This window comes from Papaver somniferum, chromosome 5, assembly GCF_003573695.1.
Source record: "Papaver somniferum cultivar HN1 chromosome 5, ASM357369v1, whole genome shotgun sequence".
In the NCBI taxonomy this organism is placed as follows: domain Eukaryota; kingdom Viridiplantae; phylum Streptophyta; class Magnoliopsida; order Ranunculales; family Papaveraceae; genus Papaver; species Papaver somniferum.
In genome coordinates this window covers 130,902,098-130,921,703 of record NC_039362.1, presented here as the reverse complement: position 1 = coordinate 130,921,703, position 19,606 = coordinate 130,902,098, and the positions used below count along the sequence as shown (strand labels likewise).

At 35.3% G+C, this 19,606-nt stretch overlaps 1 protein-coding gene across 1 annotated transcript; it reads right to left on the bottom strand.

Annotated features, from left to right (window-relative positions):
• Positions 1–16,680: 16,680 nt before the first annotated feature.
• LOC113282716 lies at positions 16,681–18,971 on the bottom strand. The gene is made up of 3 exons (XM_026531775.1): positions 18,173–18,971; positions 17,549–17,704; positions 16,681–17,464 (listed from the first exon to the last, which is right to left on the bottom strand). Exon 1 carries the CDS (start codon positions 18,840–18,842, stop codon positions 18,198–18,200), a length of 645 nt encoding a protein of 214 aa, XP_026387560.1. The 5' UTR covers positions 18,843–18,971; the 3' UTR covers positions 16,681–17,464; positions 17,549–17,704; positions 18,173–18,197.
• Positions 18,972–19,606: the final 635 nt, after the last annotated feature.

The following is a 19,606-nucleotide window of genomic DNA, read 5'->3' as shown; positions in this document are numbered from 1 at the left end:
ATTATCAAATAGATATTGGTGTGGAAGTTTGTTTGGTAAGCATCTCTCCAGAGCCAATAAGTCATCACGAATAACCCAAGGTGAAGATTCCGTTATGAACTCAGAATCAGTATGAGATTCAAATTTGATAAGAAAATTTTCTGCAGTAAACTCTGAAACATAAAATTTCTGACTGAATGATTTCCAAGTTTTATGTAACAGATCTCTGACACCAGCAATTTTAAAGGTTCTTGGGGAAATTATCATGAGCACCAGACAGTTTTGGTAGTCCTTTGATACGTTTGGAAGTTGTGAATCTATACGTATGGTTTTGGATGGATTATCTTGATTGAGTAGGTTTGCGGATTGATTAATCATATCCTTTTCTGGGCATGATTGAATTTGTTTATGATTTGTGTGAAGTGCCATTTAGAACAATGATACAATATAGTTAACTGAGATTGCCAGAGGCTTGAAGGATGAAAGAATTTGAAAACCCAAAAATTTAAGGAAATCTTCGTTTAACGACGAAGAAACCCAAAACTTTTAGTTCTCAGGGATGGGTTTCTGAGTTAAGAAATATAAAGAGATAATCTAGAAAATGTTGGAGTTTAAATTCGATCTTTATTGTTCTTTCGAAGGAATTGGTTGAGAGAAAATTAGGTTGCAGAGAGGAGAGAGAAAATTAGTTTTCAAAAAATTTTGGAGAAGGGATTCATCTCTGCAATACTAGTAACTCATTTAGGTTTTCATCTCTGCAATATTAGTAACTCATTTAGGTTTTCATCGTTTCATATAATTACTAAAGATTGAACAATATAATATTTTCTTTTCTGTTTTGATCCGAAAATTTCTGCCATTATCTACCCGTCCACTAGGGTTACATCTTTCTGTAACGGTAAATAAAAAACCTAAAAATTCTATATGTACTAAGTTTTGGAACGAGTCAAAAACCGTCCGCCCTCCTAACAAAAAATGTAATAGTGTTATCTTGGAAAACATTTTCACTTAACAGGAAAAGTCGTTTAACAGTTCGAATGTTTTTTTTTTACTACAACATCGTTTGCTTATTATTATCGTAAATAACAGTCGACTCAAAACTTATTTCCTAAAAGCGTATGATTTTCACAATATATATTTTTTTTGAACGACTATAATCTTCTCCGCATAACTCTATAAATATAGTACTATCTTTAATCAATCAACCTTAGCTACATATCATTCCACTCATCCCTCTCTTTCAAAACCCTAATAATAATATATTAGTTTCTTTCATGTATTCACTTCTCAACTCGATCACATCACACAGAAAATCACATTCCCCCAAGAAAATGGTTGTAATACCAGTAGAAGAAGAAATTGGAGATGTTAATTAAGCGGCAGTAGTAGCAAAACAGTTTAATGATGTTCATAATCAACTTTGCAGGGTACATCGTCATATATTGTTATGCAGTTGTTCATATATTTTATATGTATTTATATATAATCAAATCTATTTTCTCATTTGCATAACTTCTTAATTATGAAAAACGGTGATGATTCGTTTTGAATCCAATTATGTTGTTAGTGGTCTCCTTGGTTTTCTTGTCTTGTTTTGTTTTGTTCTTGTTGGACAAACGATGATTACTTGAGAAATAACATATATCTATGAAACTTTGTAAAAGTGCTGACAATCATATGTTCACATGAAAGGTAGACTGACATAATTCTTATGATTCACCTCATGAAATAATAACATGTACCATCCTTGTACTAGAATGATCCTAAACTCTATTTACTTGCATTTCCAAACACCGAAGTAACTATCTTAATGAAATAGACGTAATAACCTGGAAAATCCGCAAAGGCATCCTCAATTAGATGGTAAGTAGTATCCTCTATTTCTGCTGCAGAATAGTGGAATCTCACCTCATAATTCAAATGACTCAAGACTAATTATTAGGTCTTCAACATATACAAGTCCCAAATTAAGAACAATATTGACATTTATTTGAGTACTCCGTTTGTGTTCATTTTATTTTGTTTTTTCTGAAAATTCTATATATTTAGGTAAAATCCTTTAAATGTAAAAAAATATTTAAAATTTAAAAAGTTATTTTTCAAAAAATCTTTTAGGAATTTTTTTACTTTTAAGAATATGCGTATGTAAGCTTTGATCATGTAGGAGTTGTTTTATTAGAAGGAAAATGGTCGTGGCATGACTACTCACGCGCAGTACAATAAGTACACACGGAATATTGAAATATTACATGAGTATTCAAAACATACATATCTTAAAATAAAATAATCGCTCATTATATGGCCAGTTACATCTAGTTGTATATATGATAACCCCAAGCATGTTGATATTATGTTGTCGTTGCTTTTAAGTTGTGTTATTACTCCCAGCCTTTGGAGCATGGAGTTTCAGTATGTTTGCTCAATTGGAATCTCTTGTTTCAGAGTTTTCCTATTTTTCGCTAATTGATTAACATAGGTTTCGAACTCGGTCTAGTCAGATATCATCTAATATTAAAATGTTATATTGGTGCAGCCACGTCTTGTGGAGGATGAAGAAATCCATTATGAGGAAGTTGTAATGGCAGATGCTGAGGTGGATCACGACGATGCTGTGGACTTCGAGGTAACTGATTTTTGGTGACTTTGGTTTCATTTCTAGCTTACCCCAGCTGGTTTGGGACTAAAGGCTTGATATTGTCGTTATTGCAGTATGAAGGACGTATGAAGGACATTCTATAGTGCAACATGTACCTGAAGATGATGATGTTGTTGTCCTGCAGGTAACTGATTATTAGTAACTTCTGCATGGGTTTCATTTCTTGCCTTCTCCTATTTGCGTGGGACTAAAAATCTTGGTTGTTTTTGCAGCATGTACCTGTAGCTGCAGAAAACAATGCTATAGTCCTACATGCACAACTCGAGGCTCCTATATTGCACCGTCTAATTTTTATCGTCTTGGAATATAGTCAATTAACTACTTATCGCACCATGACACCAACAAAGGTAATAAAAATTTGTTATCTTTTTGTCTGCAGAGACGACTTGCACTATACCAGAACTTCTATAAGATAAAATTAGACAACACGCCTTAGTCAATCATCCTCTGTACAATTTCACTGCTTATTATCATCTCTCTTGGCTGATACATGTGAACTACCTCATACTAATTGATTGCATTTTACATTTAGCCTGGATTTGTTTCATGCCTTGCATCAAAAACTACTTTTTTTTTATCCTCTAGGGTCTATTTCAAGTTCCATTTCTCCATTATGCCAATTCAAAGACAGTGACATGAAATATTCATAGTTTTCCTAATTGTCTTATGACAATTCCTTAAAGAAACATGGATAAGATAGTTTTACATGTTTTTTATACTATTTTGTTTAAATAAAACTACTACCAATTTATTAAAATCGTGTTACACGTAACATTGATTCGGTCTTAACCAGTGATGTTACAACACAGGTTATTTCTAGTACTAATATATATATATATATATATATATATATATATATATATATATATATTGGATTATTCTTAAGTTTTGAAACTCTAAGAAGTTTTTTTTATTATTATATTTTAATTTTTATTAATTCTTTTCGGGATCTTTAGGTGTTGTTTTTATCAAAAGAGTAAGAGTGATGTAAAAATTTATTTGTTAAGTGTTATTACCATTGTGGGGTGTGTGCGCGCGCGCGCGCGCGTGTGTGTGTGTGGGGGGGTGGGGGGGGTAAATCATACTATATGCTTACTGACATCATACCATATCTTTTAACCACTGAATAACGTGAAAACATTAGGTACATGATCGAATAAAATAAAAATTATTATTATTTTATTTTATTTCTTCCTTTAATATTTTTCATTCAAAAATAGGGGAAGAAAGGAAATAAGATTTGATTTCACTCACTCGCATTAGATATTTAAACAAATTATAAAGACTGTCAAACACAAAATTGGATTCATAAAACCAACACATAATAGATCATAAGAACAACTCTTGCATTAGATAAATATGATTATTATAAGCGATAACATATACTTACCGCAAGAGCAATTTAATGAAACAGAAGAGGTTCTTTCTTAATCATTTGAAACGTGTAATGAAAATTCACCTTCACATAAGCATCCTCATTGCCATCTAAAACGTATAATGATCTTATTAAACATTCTGATACTTTTGGGTTTTTTCATGTTTCGTAAGAGATACTTTTGGTTTGACTAATTTCAAGTATTTTCTTCACGAATGGTGTGATGGATTTGGTTTAGGTTTCATATTCTACTTTTGAACACTTTTTTCATATTAATTGGGCATGTGTACTTCTAAAAGGAATTGTTAAGATATGCGATTTGGTGTGATCATTCTTGTTGTATGAAGTGTTTATTATCAACGAAGAAATCTAAAGAAAGATAGAGATTTTTTATTGTAAATTTTAGTTTAGGAAAAGAAAATAAAAGGAAAACAACAGAGTGAATCATTTACCAAGTAAATAAATATCCAATAAGGAAAAAGAAAGCGCAAAAAAAGGATAAAAGAGGAGTGAATTCTAGACTCTAGTCATCAATACATACCTCTCTATTCTTTACTTCTCATTTTTTTTTAAAAACATACCTAAACCAATCAATCACTCCATTCGTGAAGAAAATAATTTAAATTAGTCAAACCAAAAGTATCTCAAACTGCGATGACTAATGACTTTTCAGCATCCCCTTATAAGTTTGATACCCACACATTCCAAAATTCATGTTTTTTTTTCTTGGTTTTTCTTATAATATTTGCTAGAAGTATGCTTCATTGAGGAGTCCATGTTGTACGTGAAGTGAATCATCATTGTTATGGTCGGTTGAGTGAATGTATGAATTTACATTTACAAGACTTTAATATTATTATAACTGATCTATTCAGGCCTAAGATGGTCAAAAAGATTATATTGGTAGGATTGTAGAGTTTTTCGAAACGAACAAGAAAGAGCCATACATTGCTGTGAAATGGTTCTTCCGAGCTGAGGATATTGTAAGTTATGTTAGGAATACCTATTAGATTAGGAGTTGTTGGTTTCAAAGGAGAGTGGGAATTTTTATATTGTATCATTTTATGCACACGGTTTCAGCATTACCAAATGGTAGAGTCAGCTAAACACAAACACATTCTTAGGTCATGCAGTATACCCTAATTATAGGTTTCAAAACATAAACAAATTAAGGACACATATCCTCTCATTTGTCATTTTAGGTTGTCATTCTACAAAGTTCTCTTTGCAAAGATAAACTCTTTTATTGTTTTTCCGATGGAAAATGGTGATGACATCAACAACAACTCTTATGAAAAAGAGCCAAAACATTTAGAAGAAAACAATAGACAATTTCATGTAGTTATTAATGATTGTTGTTTAATTAGTTCACTGGATCGATCAAATGCGAGTGAAACCTATAACTTTCAAGGATTCCTTCCCAGTTGTATTTTTTTATTTTCTGAATAAAGACTAGACACTCAATCCAAAAATGTCTCTAAAATAACTTACAATATCCCCAGCTCGGAAGAACCATTTCACAGCAATGGATGGCTCTTTCTTGTTCGTTTCGAAAAACACTACATTCCTACCAATATAATCTTTCTTACCATCTTCGGATTGAAATAAGTCAGTTATAATAACAATAAAGCCTTATAAATGTAAACTCATACATTCACTCAACCGATCATGTGCCTAATATTTTCACGTTATTTAGTAGTTAAAAGATACAGTATGATGTCAATAAGCATAGGGATTTAAATAGTGATAAAACGAAAAAATATGAGTAAGGGTAAGTCAAATAAAATCCAATGAGTGTGCACATAATATTTTAATTTTATTCCTTGATTTATTCTTAATACTCCATCTTTTTTCTTATTGGTCCTATACTTCGTCTTTGCCAGTCTTAAAATAGCGATAAGCTTCGATTTATAGTGGTAAAAATCATTTTTAATATGACAAATCTAAAATCTTCAACGATAATCATTTAATAAGAAACAAATATTTTTAATATCTTTTCTGTTTATCTTCTTAAGAAAAATAATTGGCAGCAAAGTTAGGCTTTTAATAAAGTTTCTTCTGCATCTTCATTTCTTATTCGATTTTATATCCAATTATAAAGTTATCCTTTTTAAATCTTTTTAAATGTCTCGAAAAATAACATAATCACCAAATATATCATTTTTACATACTAAATAATTTTATAGTAAACATTTAAAAAAAGTAAATTCATATATTATTTAAGTCTCCTTAATATCTTCTTTTTTAAAGTGGCGGACGGAAGGAACAATTATATAATGAGAAGACCAAATTCTAGCACGCGTTGGGACTTGTGCAAATGCCATTTTCTTTTCATGTAATACACCTATACGAGTTCTCCATAAGAATGGTTGTGCATGTGTGGGAATTCTTAATCTGGATGGTCACGACTTGCAAGTTTTGATCTTTAAAAACGGAGGATCACGGTACCATATTAGCTACAAGGCTCATACGCATCCATACCTATCTAACTGGGATACTTGGCACTTCTCTTCATGAATGAAGTGGAGAGAGATTAGGGGTTGGCGGAGAGGGCTTAGGTTCTAAGAGTATTCAGATCAGGCGTGGAGGCAGTTTGCACCCGCTTTGTATTCTATTCTATAGTTTTTGTTTACAAAAAAAACTCTTAGTTAAAGTTTTTAGTTCATGTTTTATGGCACATGGAGATTATTTTTTCCTTATTTTTTTCCCCTTCTGATCATCGTTCCGCCATGCACAACCTTATGCTACGGTTCAGAAGTGTATTATTCATTCTCAAGCATATATTTTTTATGATCTTACCAGTTACCACTATAACTCAAATGATACATTTAAATAAAGCAGGCAAACTATATTTGAAGAGATGAAACAACGACGTACCTATTTCACTCGCTGTCCCTTTTGGGATCAAACTACACAGAAGTAAAGAAACTTATACCTGATCGCGGCTCGAGATGATTCTCCACCCTCCACCGGAGCTCGAGATGATACCACAACAGCACCGCAGCACCAATTTTCTTTTCGAAGCTTTGTCTATCTATGCTAAAAGCTATTAATCGCCTCTTCCTTAAGTTTTTCCTTTTAGCGAAACCCTATTTTTTTTATTTTATACCGTCTGAGTGTCATAATTCAGATTACATTCCCGGTAAGATCACAACAAACAATGCCAGAACCCATCTTAAAATCTTTGAAAGAACCATCCACAAACATTATGTGATCCACATCAGCTATAGGGATTTTAACATAACTACAAACAGGATAACTACTAGAACTATAACCACAGTTGGGAGAAATATAAGAGTTAATCATTCTACTAATGTCCATAAGAGTGTGATTCAAAACAAAATGGACATTCTTGAATACGACATCGCATCTCAATTTCCAGATGCACCGCATCACCACAGAAGCAATACTAGGCCAGGAAACATTGAAGGGAGAAGCACCCAATTTAGTGTCATGCCAAAAGATGAAGAGATCATCTAACCATTCAACATCAACAGAAATAAGATGAAGAAGAGAAAGCCCAGACCAAATGGAAATAGCCACCGGACAGTTAATGAAAAGGTGCATAACAATTTCTTCATGCAAATGACAAATGATGCGGATAGTTAATGAAAAGGTGCATAACAATTTCTTCATGCAAATGACAAATAATGTTGGAGAGATTCGAACACAAGCATACTAGGTGTTAGCACAAGCTATCAACCATCCTTCCTTCCTATCGATATTCCGTCTGAGTGTCATTCGGGGACGGAGCTAGAAATCTGTTTATGGGGAGCAAAATATTTTTAGGGGTAGAAATTTGCTTAAATGGGCTTACAACTCCAATTTCTCTAAGAATTTAGGCTTGAAAGTGAGCTGGGCTGGGTGTGCAATTACACACCCTTGCTTCCGGCTGCCTCTGCCACTGGTGTCATTGTCATCCACTGATTCCACTCTAGCTATTCATTAAGCACTTGTTGAATAAGTCAGTGAAGCTATTCCAAAGAACATTCCTTCAGATGATATTTTTTATTTTTGGTTTATAGTTGCCAATGAAGAGGAGAAAGGGACAATTGAACCAGACGACATGCATATATAAGTGGACTTTGAATACAAGACTTTTAAGAAAACCATATATTTTCTCTCAGATGAATTGTTCTGATTTATGAGAACGTGAGTTTAAGTTGACTGCGAAATGAAGTAGAACATTCGCCACAGACATTTGGGCCCAATGGTGTCTCAGTCCCTATTTCAACTCCGGAAGGGTGAAATTCAGCTTGCAATTCTGGGTGAATTTAGCACAAAAAAGATGTTATATATTGAAGATAACTTTTGAGCTACACTCTTCGGTCCACATTTCATAACTCCTGACATGTTACCCACCGTGGAGTTAATATGCAGAGTGAAGGTTGTTTGCTCTCTATACTTACAAAAATTGGATTTCAAGGCATCTCATATCTCTCGGGTCACTCTTACGGACACTTTAATTATCTTTGGTTTTTGTTACTCTTAAGGCTATCAGTGTAAGTCAAGCACTGCATAACTGAGAGCTTGTTCTGCATATTTGGTGCTAGATCAGTCCCTTCCTAGTTTGCCCCATTTCTACAGGGTACTTGCCTAAAACTCAAAGCTCAAAAAACGCGTTGTAAGCACGGTAATTCGACCAAATTCAGCAAAATATACATTGCCACTTTAGCGGTTCATAACCATAAAACTTTGGATACAGTGAAACAAAGATATTATAAGAACGTCCTATTCCATTCCATTGTAGCATGTAGTTGTAGACACTATGCATGAACAAACATTGAGAACTATACAAGTAGGTCCAAAATAAAGACGAATACAGCGGTACCTAAATATAATATCTTATCTCCTTATCCATTAAAATAACACCAAACAGTCATTCAAAGTTCCTTTTTTTTTTTTTTTTTTTTGAAAAAGTTGTTGTACATAAACCCACCACTAGCATGATTAAATTTCAAATTTCACCCAACAAACATCATTTTTCGGGGTCACCTGAATGAGCTAATTCGCCATTTGCCAAGCTTTTTCCCACTTGCTTATGTATAAAGAAGAAGAAAAGAGAGGGGTGTTCTCTTTAAGCTGTTGAACTAAACATAACTTGCCAATGATGCTAACCAATGCACACTTTTTGTCCCACCACCACACTCCGAAACATCCCATATTCCAGGGGCCACAAAGTGGAACGCATCTCTTTCAGTGACATTAAAGTGGTCTTGCTTTGCAAGTAGCTCCACAGTCTCTTTCTCACTGTCATTCATTTTAGTATGAACACAAATTTTGTTTGTTTTGCTCCTTAAACTCTTGATTTGATCATTTCGTAACAGACTTCTTTGGGACAGTTGCAACTTGCAACATTTGGATTGCACACCTAATTCCAATACTCATCGGCTTTAAGTGAACTCAATGATATCTTTCTAAGTTATTCTAGTTTATTATTTACAGTGCAAGATACGCCACTCTGGGTTCGGAAGTCCGAACCTCGCTTCTCATAGCAAGATAACCGGATCAACTTTTGAACACTTTACTTACGCCGTAACTTTTAAAGCGGGTGAATTTTCTGGACAGAATCATTGCGGCAACAATTCTAGATGAACCGTGGGAAATCCGCTGCCAAGTTTTTCAAGATTTTTGAGGACATTTACATTCTAGATTCAAGGTTGTCCTAGAAAAGTTTCTGCCGAAAAAAAAAATGTAAGAATTTAGCTCGGTACGTGCAGTGCAACATAACTTTTGTAAGAATCTACTATCATCCGGATGTGGCCAAGGCCACCAAAGACATTCCAGGTTCAAAATTCTGACGTAAATGCTACTATATACTCTAATTAATATGACAGTGGAAGTCACACTCTTGCTTGCACAAATTATACTCCAGTCACACTCTTGAACAGATTATAAATGCTGCATCTCCACTCTTCTCCGTTTACGGAATCTTAACTAAGCATATATATTCAACTTAAAGAACTCCAATCCAAATCCAATACCCCAATCGAGCTAAGTGTTACAAAGTTTCAACTGCCATATTAAGTTGTTTACCAACAAATATTTCCTCATTGAGAAGCTCTCCAACAGCCCATCTTGAATGACTGAGATGCCAATTGCCTATTTTGAGCTGCTGGCCTGCTGTCACCTTCCTCAGTATTGCAGCAGGCAAGATGCCTTCTCAAATGATATGCACTACCTAACGGTAACTTGGAGTAGAAATGGTAAATAATGAATCGCATCAAATAAAAAAGTACCTATGGGAAACAACCCACATGAGTGAGGCAAATTCACATACGATTTTCGGATTTGCTTTGATATGTATGGAGTAGAAATGGCATGTGATATAGACACTCTACTTGCCATCTAGGAGGATAATAATCTTGAATTCTGTCATCTATTGCCTACTAAAATCAAAATTTGAGTGACACCCAATCTGCTCGAGTTATTATTGCTGCTGGAAGAGATAAGAGTAGATAAGGTTATGGATCAACAATGAAAGACATATCTTCATTCACCTGTAGGCCTCACAGTGGGTCCCACCTAATTGAACTTTTCCCCGTAACAACTCGATTGAATTTGCTTTTGAAAAAAGCAGAGTTGTCATCTTCATTCGTATCTTTTTGCCCCAAGGGTACATGGCCAGCCCCAAATGAACCTAGAAGGTCACATTTTGTCCTACTATTTGAAATACTGACATATTTGACAGTGGCTGTAAAAATATTGTTCAGTTACTACTTACTACCACCAGAAGGACCCGGTTATTGGAAATACTGTTGGTGGTCCAGATAGTGGCTCAAGCATAACCTAGCAGAAAACAACAAGCAGTATCCGAGTCAAAAGCGCAGTGGGTAGAGTAAACTAATGGTGGATAGCATTCTAGACCGAGTTCAACCCCTGGTGGTAAAAGCCAATCCCAAAAAGTTCCCAAAATGTGGGGAAGTATTAGTCTATGACTTTTAATGCCAACTGAGAACCACATCCTCAGCTAAATAGTAAATTCTCCACCAAAACAAATGGAGGTTTCTCTCGGTGGGTGGCACGAAACAAGAAACTCAATGTTAAAATAAAGAGAGGATCCATGGACACTCTTGGATAAGGTCGGACATTCTCGGGGCGTCATTTTTTCCGCAAAACCTAAATGATAATGAATTTAAGTCTAATATTTTGATGGTATATTCTTCTTATACGACTCTACATTCCTGCAAAAAATGAGCACAATTCGAGATGTATAAAACCACCATATACCCCTTTGAATATCAGTCGTTCAAAATTACAGATTGAAATAAAGATCGGTTGATGGTCAGGTTTGCCATCTCGAATTGCATTCATTTTTGGTAGGGATATAAAGTCTTATAATAAGAACATATCATCAATATATTAGACTTAAATTCATTGTCGTTTGAGTTTGCCGGAGAAAATGACGCAATTTTTATTCGACCTTACCCATCTAAGAATGTCCATGGATCCTCACTCAATGTGAATATATGAGTAACTGTCACAATATAAGCGTAATCCACAACATTGGCAGGATACACTGCCACTGCGAGGCTGCCACCTATAAACATGTGTCTTTACAGAATGCTTGACATACTCCGGAAATTTATGTCATGGTAAACAATTTTTTTTTTTTTTGAGCAATGAGGAAATTTCATTAAAACAAGAGAATATTACAGAGATACCAGAGAACCGTAACACTCTCAACCGACTCTACTCTAATGGTAAACAATTCAGTCTTCCACTTTGCCACTAAAGATGGCAAACACCAACCTACTTATTTAAAATCTCTTTTTAAAAATCAATTAGTACACAGGGATAAAAATTACACAAAGTTTTTTGTTGGCATCCTAACAACAAGCTGGACTCCAACATCCTTTTAAATAACGATGCCTAATTTATGGTAAACAGTTTTTAATAAAAAAAGGATTTAACAAGCCAGCGAGTCATTTGTTTTATTATTCTTTTTATTGTCAAGGGCCTAAAATAGACTAAGAGTCTGCCTCAACAATTGGCAGTAGCCAAATTGGAGGTTTTTAGACCAGAACATCGAACAAGAGTCAACCTTAGCCCAAAATGTCAAGGAATGAGCAACAGTGTACCTAGATTAAAAAGAAAAATACAAGCTGCAAGGCTAGAACTAAAAAGAGAGATATCTCTAAACAGAGCATCCGTCCGTTAGTTTCTTTCAAAATTTCATGTTATTAATCGGCAACCAAATATTGAGCATCGCTTTTTCACAATAACATGAGTGAGTTGTAGATCCGCTAGCTGCCTTCTTCATGACTGCAAAAATAACTTTGGTTTCTGCTTATTCCGGAAAATAAGCTTCAAAAGTCGTAGCAGCAAAAAAAAAGGTTTATTAACAGAGAACGTTTCACACAGCCTGCACCATTAGCAAAAGAGAAGGAATCAAAAGCACCATCACTATTGCATTTGATCCAACCAGGAGGAGGAGGCATCCATTTTACAACACCAATGATATCAATGACAGGTGAGTGAGAGGGTGTTAGAGCACCGCTCGGTTGAACCCATAAATTTTGCTATCTGACGCTTGTTGTCAATGTTAGTTGAACAAAACTATATCTTGATTTCTAGTCTACTAAGTCAAGTCTCGGACTAGGTATAAAAGGGGAGTTGAGTATCAGATATCACCCACGAAGACATTTCGATAACTTCATCAACAAGGTATGTGAACTGAACCATTCTATTTACTCACGTGCATCACCATTCGATCTAAATGAGACTATGTCGTATGAGTTTTAGTAGATTTATTGCAAAGAAGAAATTTCTAGTCAAGATTGTCTTTTTAAACATCTCGAAATATGATTCACACATTGGATGTTCAAAGGTCCTTAAAAATACTAGTTCGAAATAATTTATTGTTCAGGAAATAATTTTGTGGATCATTTGAAAATTTCCCAAGCAATGATTTTATTATTTGAGAATGTTTTAAACATCAAAGAGAGAAATTCAAAACTTCTGTAATTTCGGCTAAGGGTAGATTGGTGAACCATCTCGCGAACCCTAGATATTTTAGTTCTGAAATACAGGAAAGTTGGCAAACCAGTTCGCAAACCTTAAGTTCAAAATAGGGAAGTTCACCTACCGGGTTCACGAATCGTGGTGATATAAAATTGGTGAAGAGGCTAACGGTTGGCGAACCCAGTCCGCGAGCTGTAGTCATCTGAGTTCACGAGCCGCAAACGGTTGGCAAACTAAACTGCCTTACGGTTCACGGACTGTTTCACCAACTGTCCACATTAACAGTAGCCTGCCATATAATTTCCATATTTTATGTTGTGATGCTAGCCATGACTCAGATACTAATGAAGCAGGTTCTGGTCTCATATTAATTGATTTGACAGGGTCTTTTGAAGGATGTAAGCTCATCAAAAGAGTAGCTAGATCATCTAAAGAAGCAGAATGCATTGCCATACTAGAAGGAATCAAATGGATGGAAAACAAGGGAATTAGCACATCCTGCATTCGCAGTGATGCAAAGAGTGCAATCGCTTATACGAATAATAATAATCACTAACTGTGTTGGTTTAAAAACTGTTTTAGATGATTGCTAGTTTCTTTTGAACAATTTTTCTTTCTCAAGAGTATATTACGTTAATAGAATTTTTATATCTATAGATGATAAAACAGCAAAACATTGTAGGAGAAATAATGTAATGGGTGAATGGACATGTGTAAAAACTGACTTTCTCATAGATCTATAATCTCTATTCTGATTTGAAATCTTTTATCTTAGCAAAAAAAAATTGTTTAGCATTGTTATGGCTCTCATAAACACCTCTAAGACATCATTGATCACTAAAACACTTGTGCATGCGGATCATGATTAAATTCTTAAATGTTCAAAATGAGCATCAAATTGTTTAACAGTTCACAAGGCATATTTGCCAAAACGGTCATCATACATGGTTCTGTAACCGGACAATAGTATATATTCTTCTGTGTAAGTTCCAGAAGAACTTCTTACATGCTTATTTGAAACCCTAGTTAGAGTCTCATCTAAACAGAGAAAGTGTTGCTTGTATCTCAAGTTACTTAGCTTGAATTCTAAGCAACCCTCAGTCTTGAACATCTATAAATAGAGATGCTCTTTCAACTGGGAAAAATCAATCTCTGATTATTTGTGTCATAGTTGACAGCTAAAGTCGTCCTTATTGACCTACGTTTCCTCTGAGAAATATAATTAGGTTTACAACCTAAAGACTTCACTTGCGGATTCGTGAAGCCAGTCCGACTATCTTTACCTTGATAGCTAGTGTATCTTGATCTTGTTTTTTTGTGATTGTGGTTCTTATAATCTCTTTTAGGCAAGACAGATATAAATCATAAAGTTTTCTTTGTCTCGGACTTTGTGACTCCTCAAAATCGATATCTGAAAAGTATTCTGAATTGATTAGCTCAAGATTTTTCTTGAGAGGTGCTTAATAATCCAGGCTTCTCAGCTAACTGAGCGCAAGTCTTCCGGATTTGTGAGGTTTTCTAGCTTTGTCTAGTGCAAACAGATTTCCAATATTTGATCTTTGATCTAAAGGGAAATAAAATAGGCTTATCTGTTAGAGGAAGATTTGTATCAAAAGTATTCACTTAGGTTTTAAAAGACGTCAGCTAAGGGAGTCAATTGCATAGAGCCTTGCGAGGTTCAAGAGACGTAATGAGCGCGATTGTAACTGAATCGCTTGGAGAGTAGATTCGATCTCAACTACATTCCAGTCCAAAATCTTATAGTATTCTAGTGTCTGTAGCGGCTTAATACAGTTTGGTGTTCAAATCTGGACGAGGTTCAATGGTTTTTCTGTTATTGTGGTTTCCTCGCTAACAAAATTCTTGTGTCTGTGTGCGCGCGCGCGGGAGTGCGCTTTTTACTTTTCCGCATCTTTTGATTGTTAAAAGTAATACACATGCTCATACTCCTATCAAAACGAAAAATTTGGTGGTGTACCTGGTATCGTCTCCTTTTAGAGGTAGTAGCAAGTCTAAAAATAATAATAACTCTGCATCTAGCGATAATAGCTTCAGGTAATTTCCTTTTCCTTTTTTTTTTTTTTTTTTGCTAAAGAAAAGGTTATCCATACTACTCCAGATAAATCACATAATGGAAGCAACAAATTTCTTAGGTTCATCAGACAAGGCCGAAACAGTATTAACAAACAAATGGCAAAACCAATCATGTAAAGAGGAATTAACAAAGCTATTAGTAGGCAGGCACAAAGGAGATGAATGCCAAACAGAGGCAGCAAAATGGCAAAGCACCAATGGATGCATGATAAATTCATTAGAAGATAAACGCCTAGGACATAGAACTGTTTCTATAGGCATTCTCGATTGGAAAACAGTTCTACCAGGTAAAGCATTTCTGATGGCTTTCCAGATAAAATCTACATAAGGCTCTAAGTTTTCAAATACACTTTCAAAGGTTGTTCCGTGGGGAAGGTATATGACCTTTGAAACTCAAGTAGCATCTGCTATTCTTTGAAAGCTCCATAAGCCCTCATTTCAGGCAGGGACGGGCCTAACAAGGAGCTAGGTGAGGCTATACCCCATCCCTGTTTTCCATTTAACTTGTTTTTTGTATGCAAATTATTTTGGATTTTGGAATTAAGCCACCATTGCCTAAGGTAATTTCTTGTCTTTGAAGAGTTTAGCCCATGATATAAGAGTATTATACTCAAAACAAAAAAAATTCTTCCTCTCAACATACTTGTCTTTCGTTTCTCTTCCATTACCATTATCTATAAGTTTATTGCTTGTTTGCCTCCAATTTCATTCGTTTCAATGTTTATTTCCCTATCTATTTAGTATTCTATGGGCTTTAAACAAAAAAAAAACTAGTATTCTACGAGACAATCATTCTTACCTCATAATGAGTTTCTTGTCAAAAAATTGCCGAGACGTTCGGTCGCCTTGCCAATCAACAATATTCTAGCCCTACCCTAAACAAAATTTTGGGTTTGTCCCTAATTTCAGGAATACATAACTAGCTTAAGGGAATGATGATATTCTTCTCTACAAAAGCATTATCAAAATGAGTGTTTAACCTGAACATATAATCTAGAGTCAAACCGGTAAAATAAGAAACTTTCAAACAGAAATTTTGTACAAAAAAACTAAGTGTGACCAAATTTGGTATAACAATTGTGGACCATCAAAATCTTACCGTTGAGCTGTTTTGGGGTCCCACTCAAGTTTTAAAAAATCATATAGTGGAGGGAGGTGGACTATTTGGTTCACTAGTGTTGGTCCACCCCAAACACTGCGAGATTTTGTGATAGGAGAATTAGATTTAGCAGATACCAGGACTGAGACCCAATTGTCGTACCAAGTCTTAACGAAGCAAGCCGAGTCATTTGATACGCTACTCTAAAAATTTAATTAACCAAACTAGTCAAATTTAGAACTGTGTGTTCCACTAGGCAGGCTGCGGCACTCACACTCTTCCTTCTATGTTAGTCCCTATTCGGCTATTCGCTTGAAAAACAAGGTGTAAAAAATATAAATCCATCTCTATGTTAGTCCAAAGCAGTACAATATATTCGATTTTTTTTTATGTTCACAGTTCTCGCCCTAGGCCGGCTGTCAGTATTCCCTAACAGTCTGGAACAATAGTACAACTGTTAGCCTGGTTGTCAATGTCATCACTATGAGTCATGAGACTCATGACCATTGCAGATGCAATAATTTTTTTCTAATTTTTTAAATTCACAAAAAAGAATGAAAAATAAAAACAATTACTACTATATTGTGTTAACCCCACTGTCCCCTCCTACCTTGGGTTTTAATCTTCTTCTATAACAAATCTCTAGATTCTCTACTACCACTTGCACAAAATATCATCTTTCGTTTGCCTTGTTCCGCAAATTTGAAAAAATTCCAATTCCAATCTTTAAAGTCAATTCAACTTCATCTACTTCAACCCTTGCAAAAGATGGACCTTGACTTTTTTCCCAGTTGTCTTGCATCATGCTATTAGGAATGTTCACCTACAAGCTTGCTTATTTCAAGATTCTCCGTTGATTTTTCGTGCCAATTACTCGCATTTGAATATTTCCAAATGCCCTTAAATGGCTCAAAACTTGAATATTTCAAAATGTCCTTAAATAGGGAAATGGCCTCTTTTTTCCTTAAATCACTGCAAGATACTTGGTGTGAGTGTAAATGGCAATTATTCAACCACAACTTCAGCTTTTAATATTTCACGATCCTCAGTAATAAAGTCCTTGCCTCGAAATTTCTGCATGATATATATTCGCTGTAATGGTTCCCTCTACTAGAACCATGGGGGAGCATTATATGAGTCCTTTAATGTCCTGATCAGTGAATTATTTTTAGTTCAATTTGTATTTTAAGTTAAATTGTCCCCAGTTTTCTTATTAGTCCATAATAATGTTCCAAATCTCAAGGTAACTTCTTGTAAGTAACCTTCCCCGTGAGTCAAAATGCCACCCAAATGACACCTGCACAAAACCAAACCAACAAAACACGTAAATTAGAAAAGAAAACAAAAATACAGAAAAAACAAATGAAAATAATAACTTTACCTCAAAATACGGGACCAAAGTATACGGATACGATACACGATACACGGGCAACCATACGACGGAACACGACAACACAGTGAACACCATACGACGGAACACGGCAATACGACGGAGTCCCAAATTTGGGAATCAATCACAGAAAACAGTCCGGAAAACCTAAATCCAACCAGTCCAATTTAAACAGATGAGAAATCTGTGTAATGTTATGATGATGATGGTTCAGATTTTCAAAATTTTAAATGTCCGATGAAAAAAAATAAATTTTAAAGGATTCTAAGAGTTGTATCTCTTTTAATAACCCATTCATTTGATATTTTATATACAAGGAAGGAACTACTGTAAAGCTTCTTCTACTCCTTGTTTTTTTGGGGATTTTTTTCATTATGATCTTCAATCACAAAACACCGATTCATCCTTCTGATTTCTTCTTCCTGTTCTTCTTCAGCTCTGATGATCAGCAACCTTTTGAAGACCTAACTATGTATAATTTCTCTCACAATCCCTACACATCCTTCAATTTTCCCGACGAATGTGCCAGATTTGATGACATCCGCCGTAGAAACACTAGGGAAACAGAAACGATTTTTGATTGAGATTTGGAGAATATATATTTTTAAAACAAACCTTTTGTAAACCAGGAAAACTCGACTCAGATGTCATCAACAGCTTTAGACATGATTGAAAGCCTGCTCTGCCTAGGTTGAAATGACGCTCTTCTTCTCTGTTGATGTGATGATGGACGAATCAAAGCAGCTAAAGCACGTTTAACCAAATCACCTTCAACAGTACCAATCCTCACAAGCGAATTAGTCATAGCTGATCTTCTAGCATTCAATCGATTTGACGGAAACGAAACTGATGACGAACTATGACTATTCTTATGTAAACTACAACGAAATGAACCTGGATGAGTTGTTGGCGAACACATACACGTCCTCTTTGTTGACGACGGAACGTTTAATCGATTACTTGTTGTTTTCACCACCTGATCACGAGTGGAAGCTGTAATTGATCGACTCGGTGAAATCGGACGATCCGCCATTGAGAAACGAACAGATGGAGATCCTTGTACAGATCCATATAAATTCACACGAGTTGGTGAAGCTGATCTCTGGAAAAAACTACTAGATCGAGATGTGAAACTCGAACTAGACGATGCGAAACCAGACGAAAAGCTTGAATTAACCGATGACGAATTCGTAAACGATGAACCATAACATCTTCCTGAAGATGATATTGAGCTTTCAAATCCGTTTTTTACTCCACTATTGGATCTACTTCTGGAAGACGCCATTACTGTTTCAGAATTGAATGAATTTTCTAGAAAGTAAAATTGGGGAAAAAAAGTAGAGAGAGAAAAAAAAACTGAAAAAGAGAGAGAGGAGGGAGGAGATTCCTCAGTATAGGAGGCTCCGGTATTGATTTTGGCAAACCTTCCTTAGCTCAAAGCCAGTATTTATAGAATAAGAGAAAATCAAACGGGAATTATAACGCCGTTAGGGTTTTTTTTCTTGACTATGGTTAGGTGGTTGGTTAAGAGCGGTTAGTGTTGGATAGGCCAATAATATAAACTCTATGGGCTGGGAAAGAAAACCAATGGGATTTACTTTGTCTTTTATTTTGGGCTGGTTTGGGGGCTAACAAAAGTCTGCCACGTATGGGGTCTACAAAAGGCAACTGGTAAATTTTTGGACAAAGATGCCCACGGTAGTTTGGTGTTTTTACGTGAGATGTCGCTGTATTGTTCTGGATGATGGTTACAGTTTTTTTCATTTTTCTGTATGGGTTTGAAATGTTTACGATCAATTAGTGCTGCACATGTAGGTGGGACATAATGCATATAATTTGGCAATTTTATAACCGAATCTGTATATGAATTTGTTGAATTGGCTTTCTCCATATGCCACGTCTGGCTGGGATCTGACATTAGGCTTATATTCTAGTAAAGGTTGTGTTAGATTTGCTACACGCAGCGCAGGTGGTGGAAGGATTTGTCCGATGCGTGGAACGGGGATGAGGATGAGTTTTTTTCTTTCTTTACCCCGCCGGACTCACTAG

Coding starts and splice junctions, on each gene's coding strand:
- LOC113282716 (XM_026531775.1), bottom strand. CDS start 18,842: ATGGCGTCTTCCAGAAGTAGATCCAATAGTGGAGTAAAAAACGGATTT.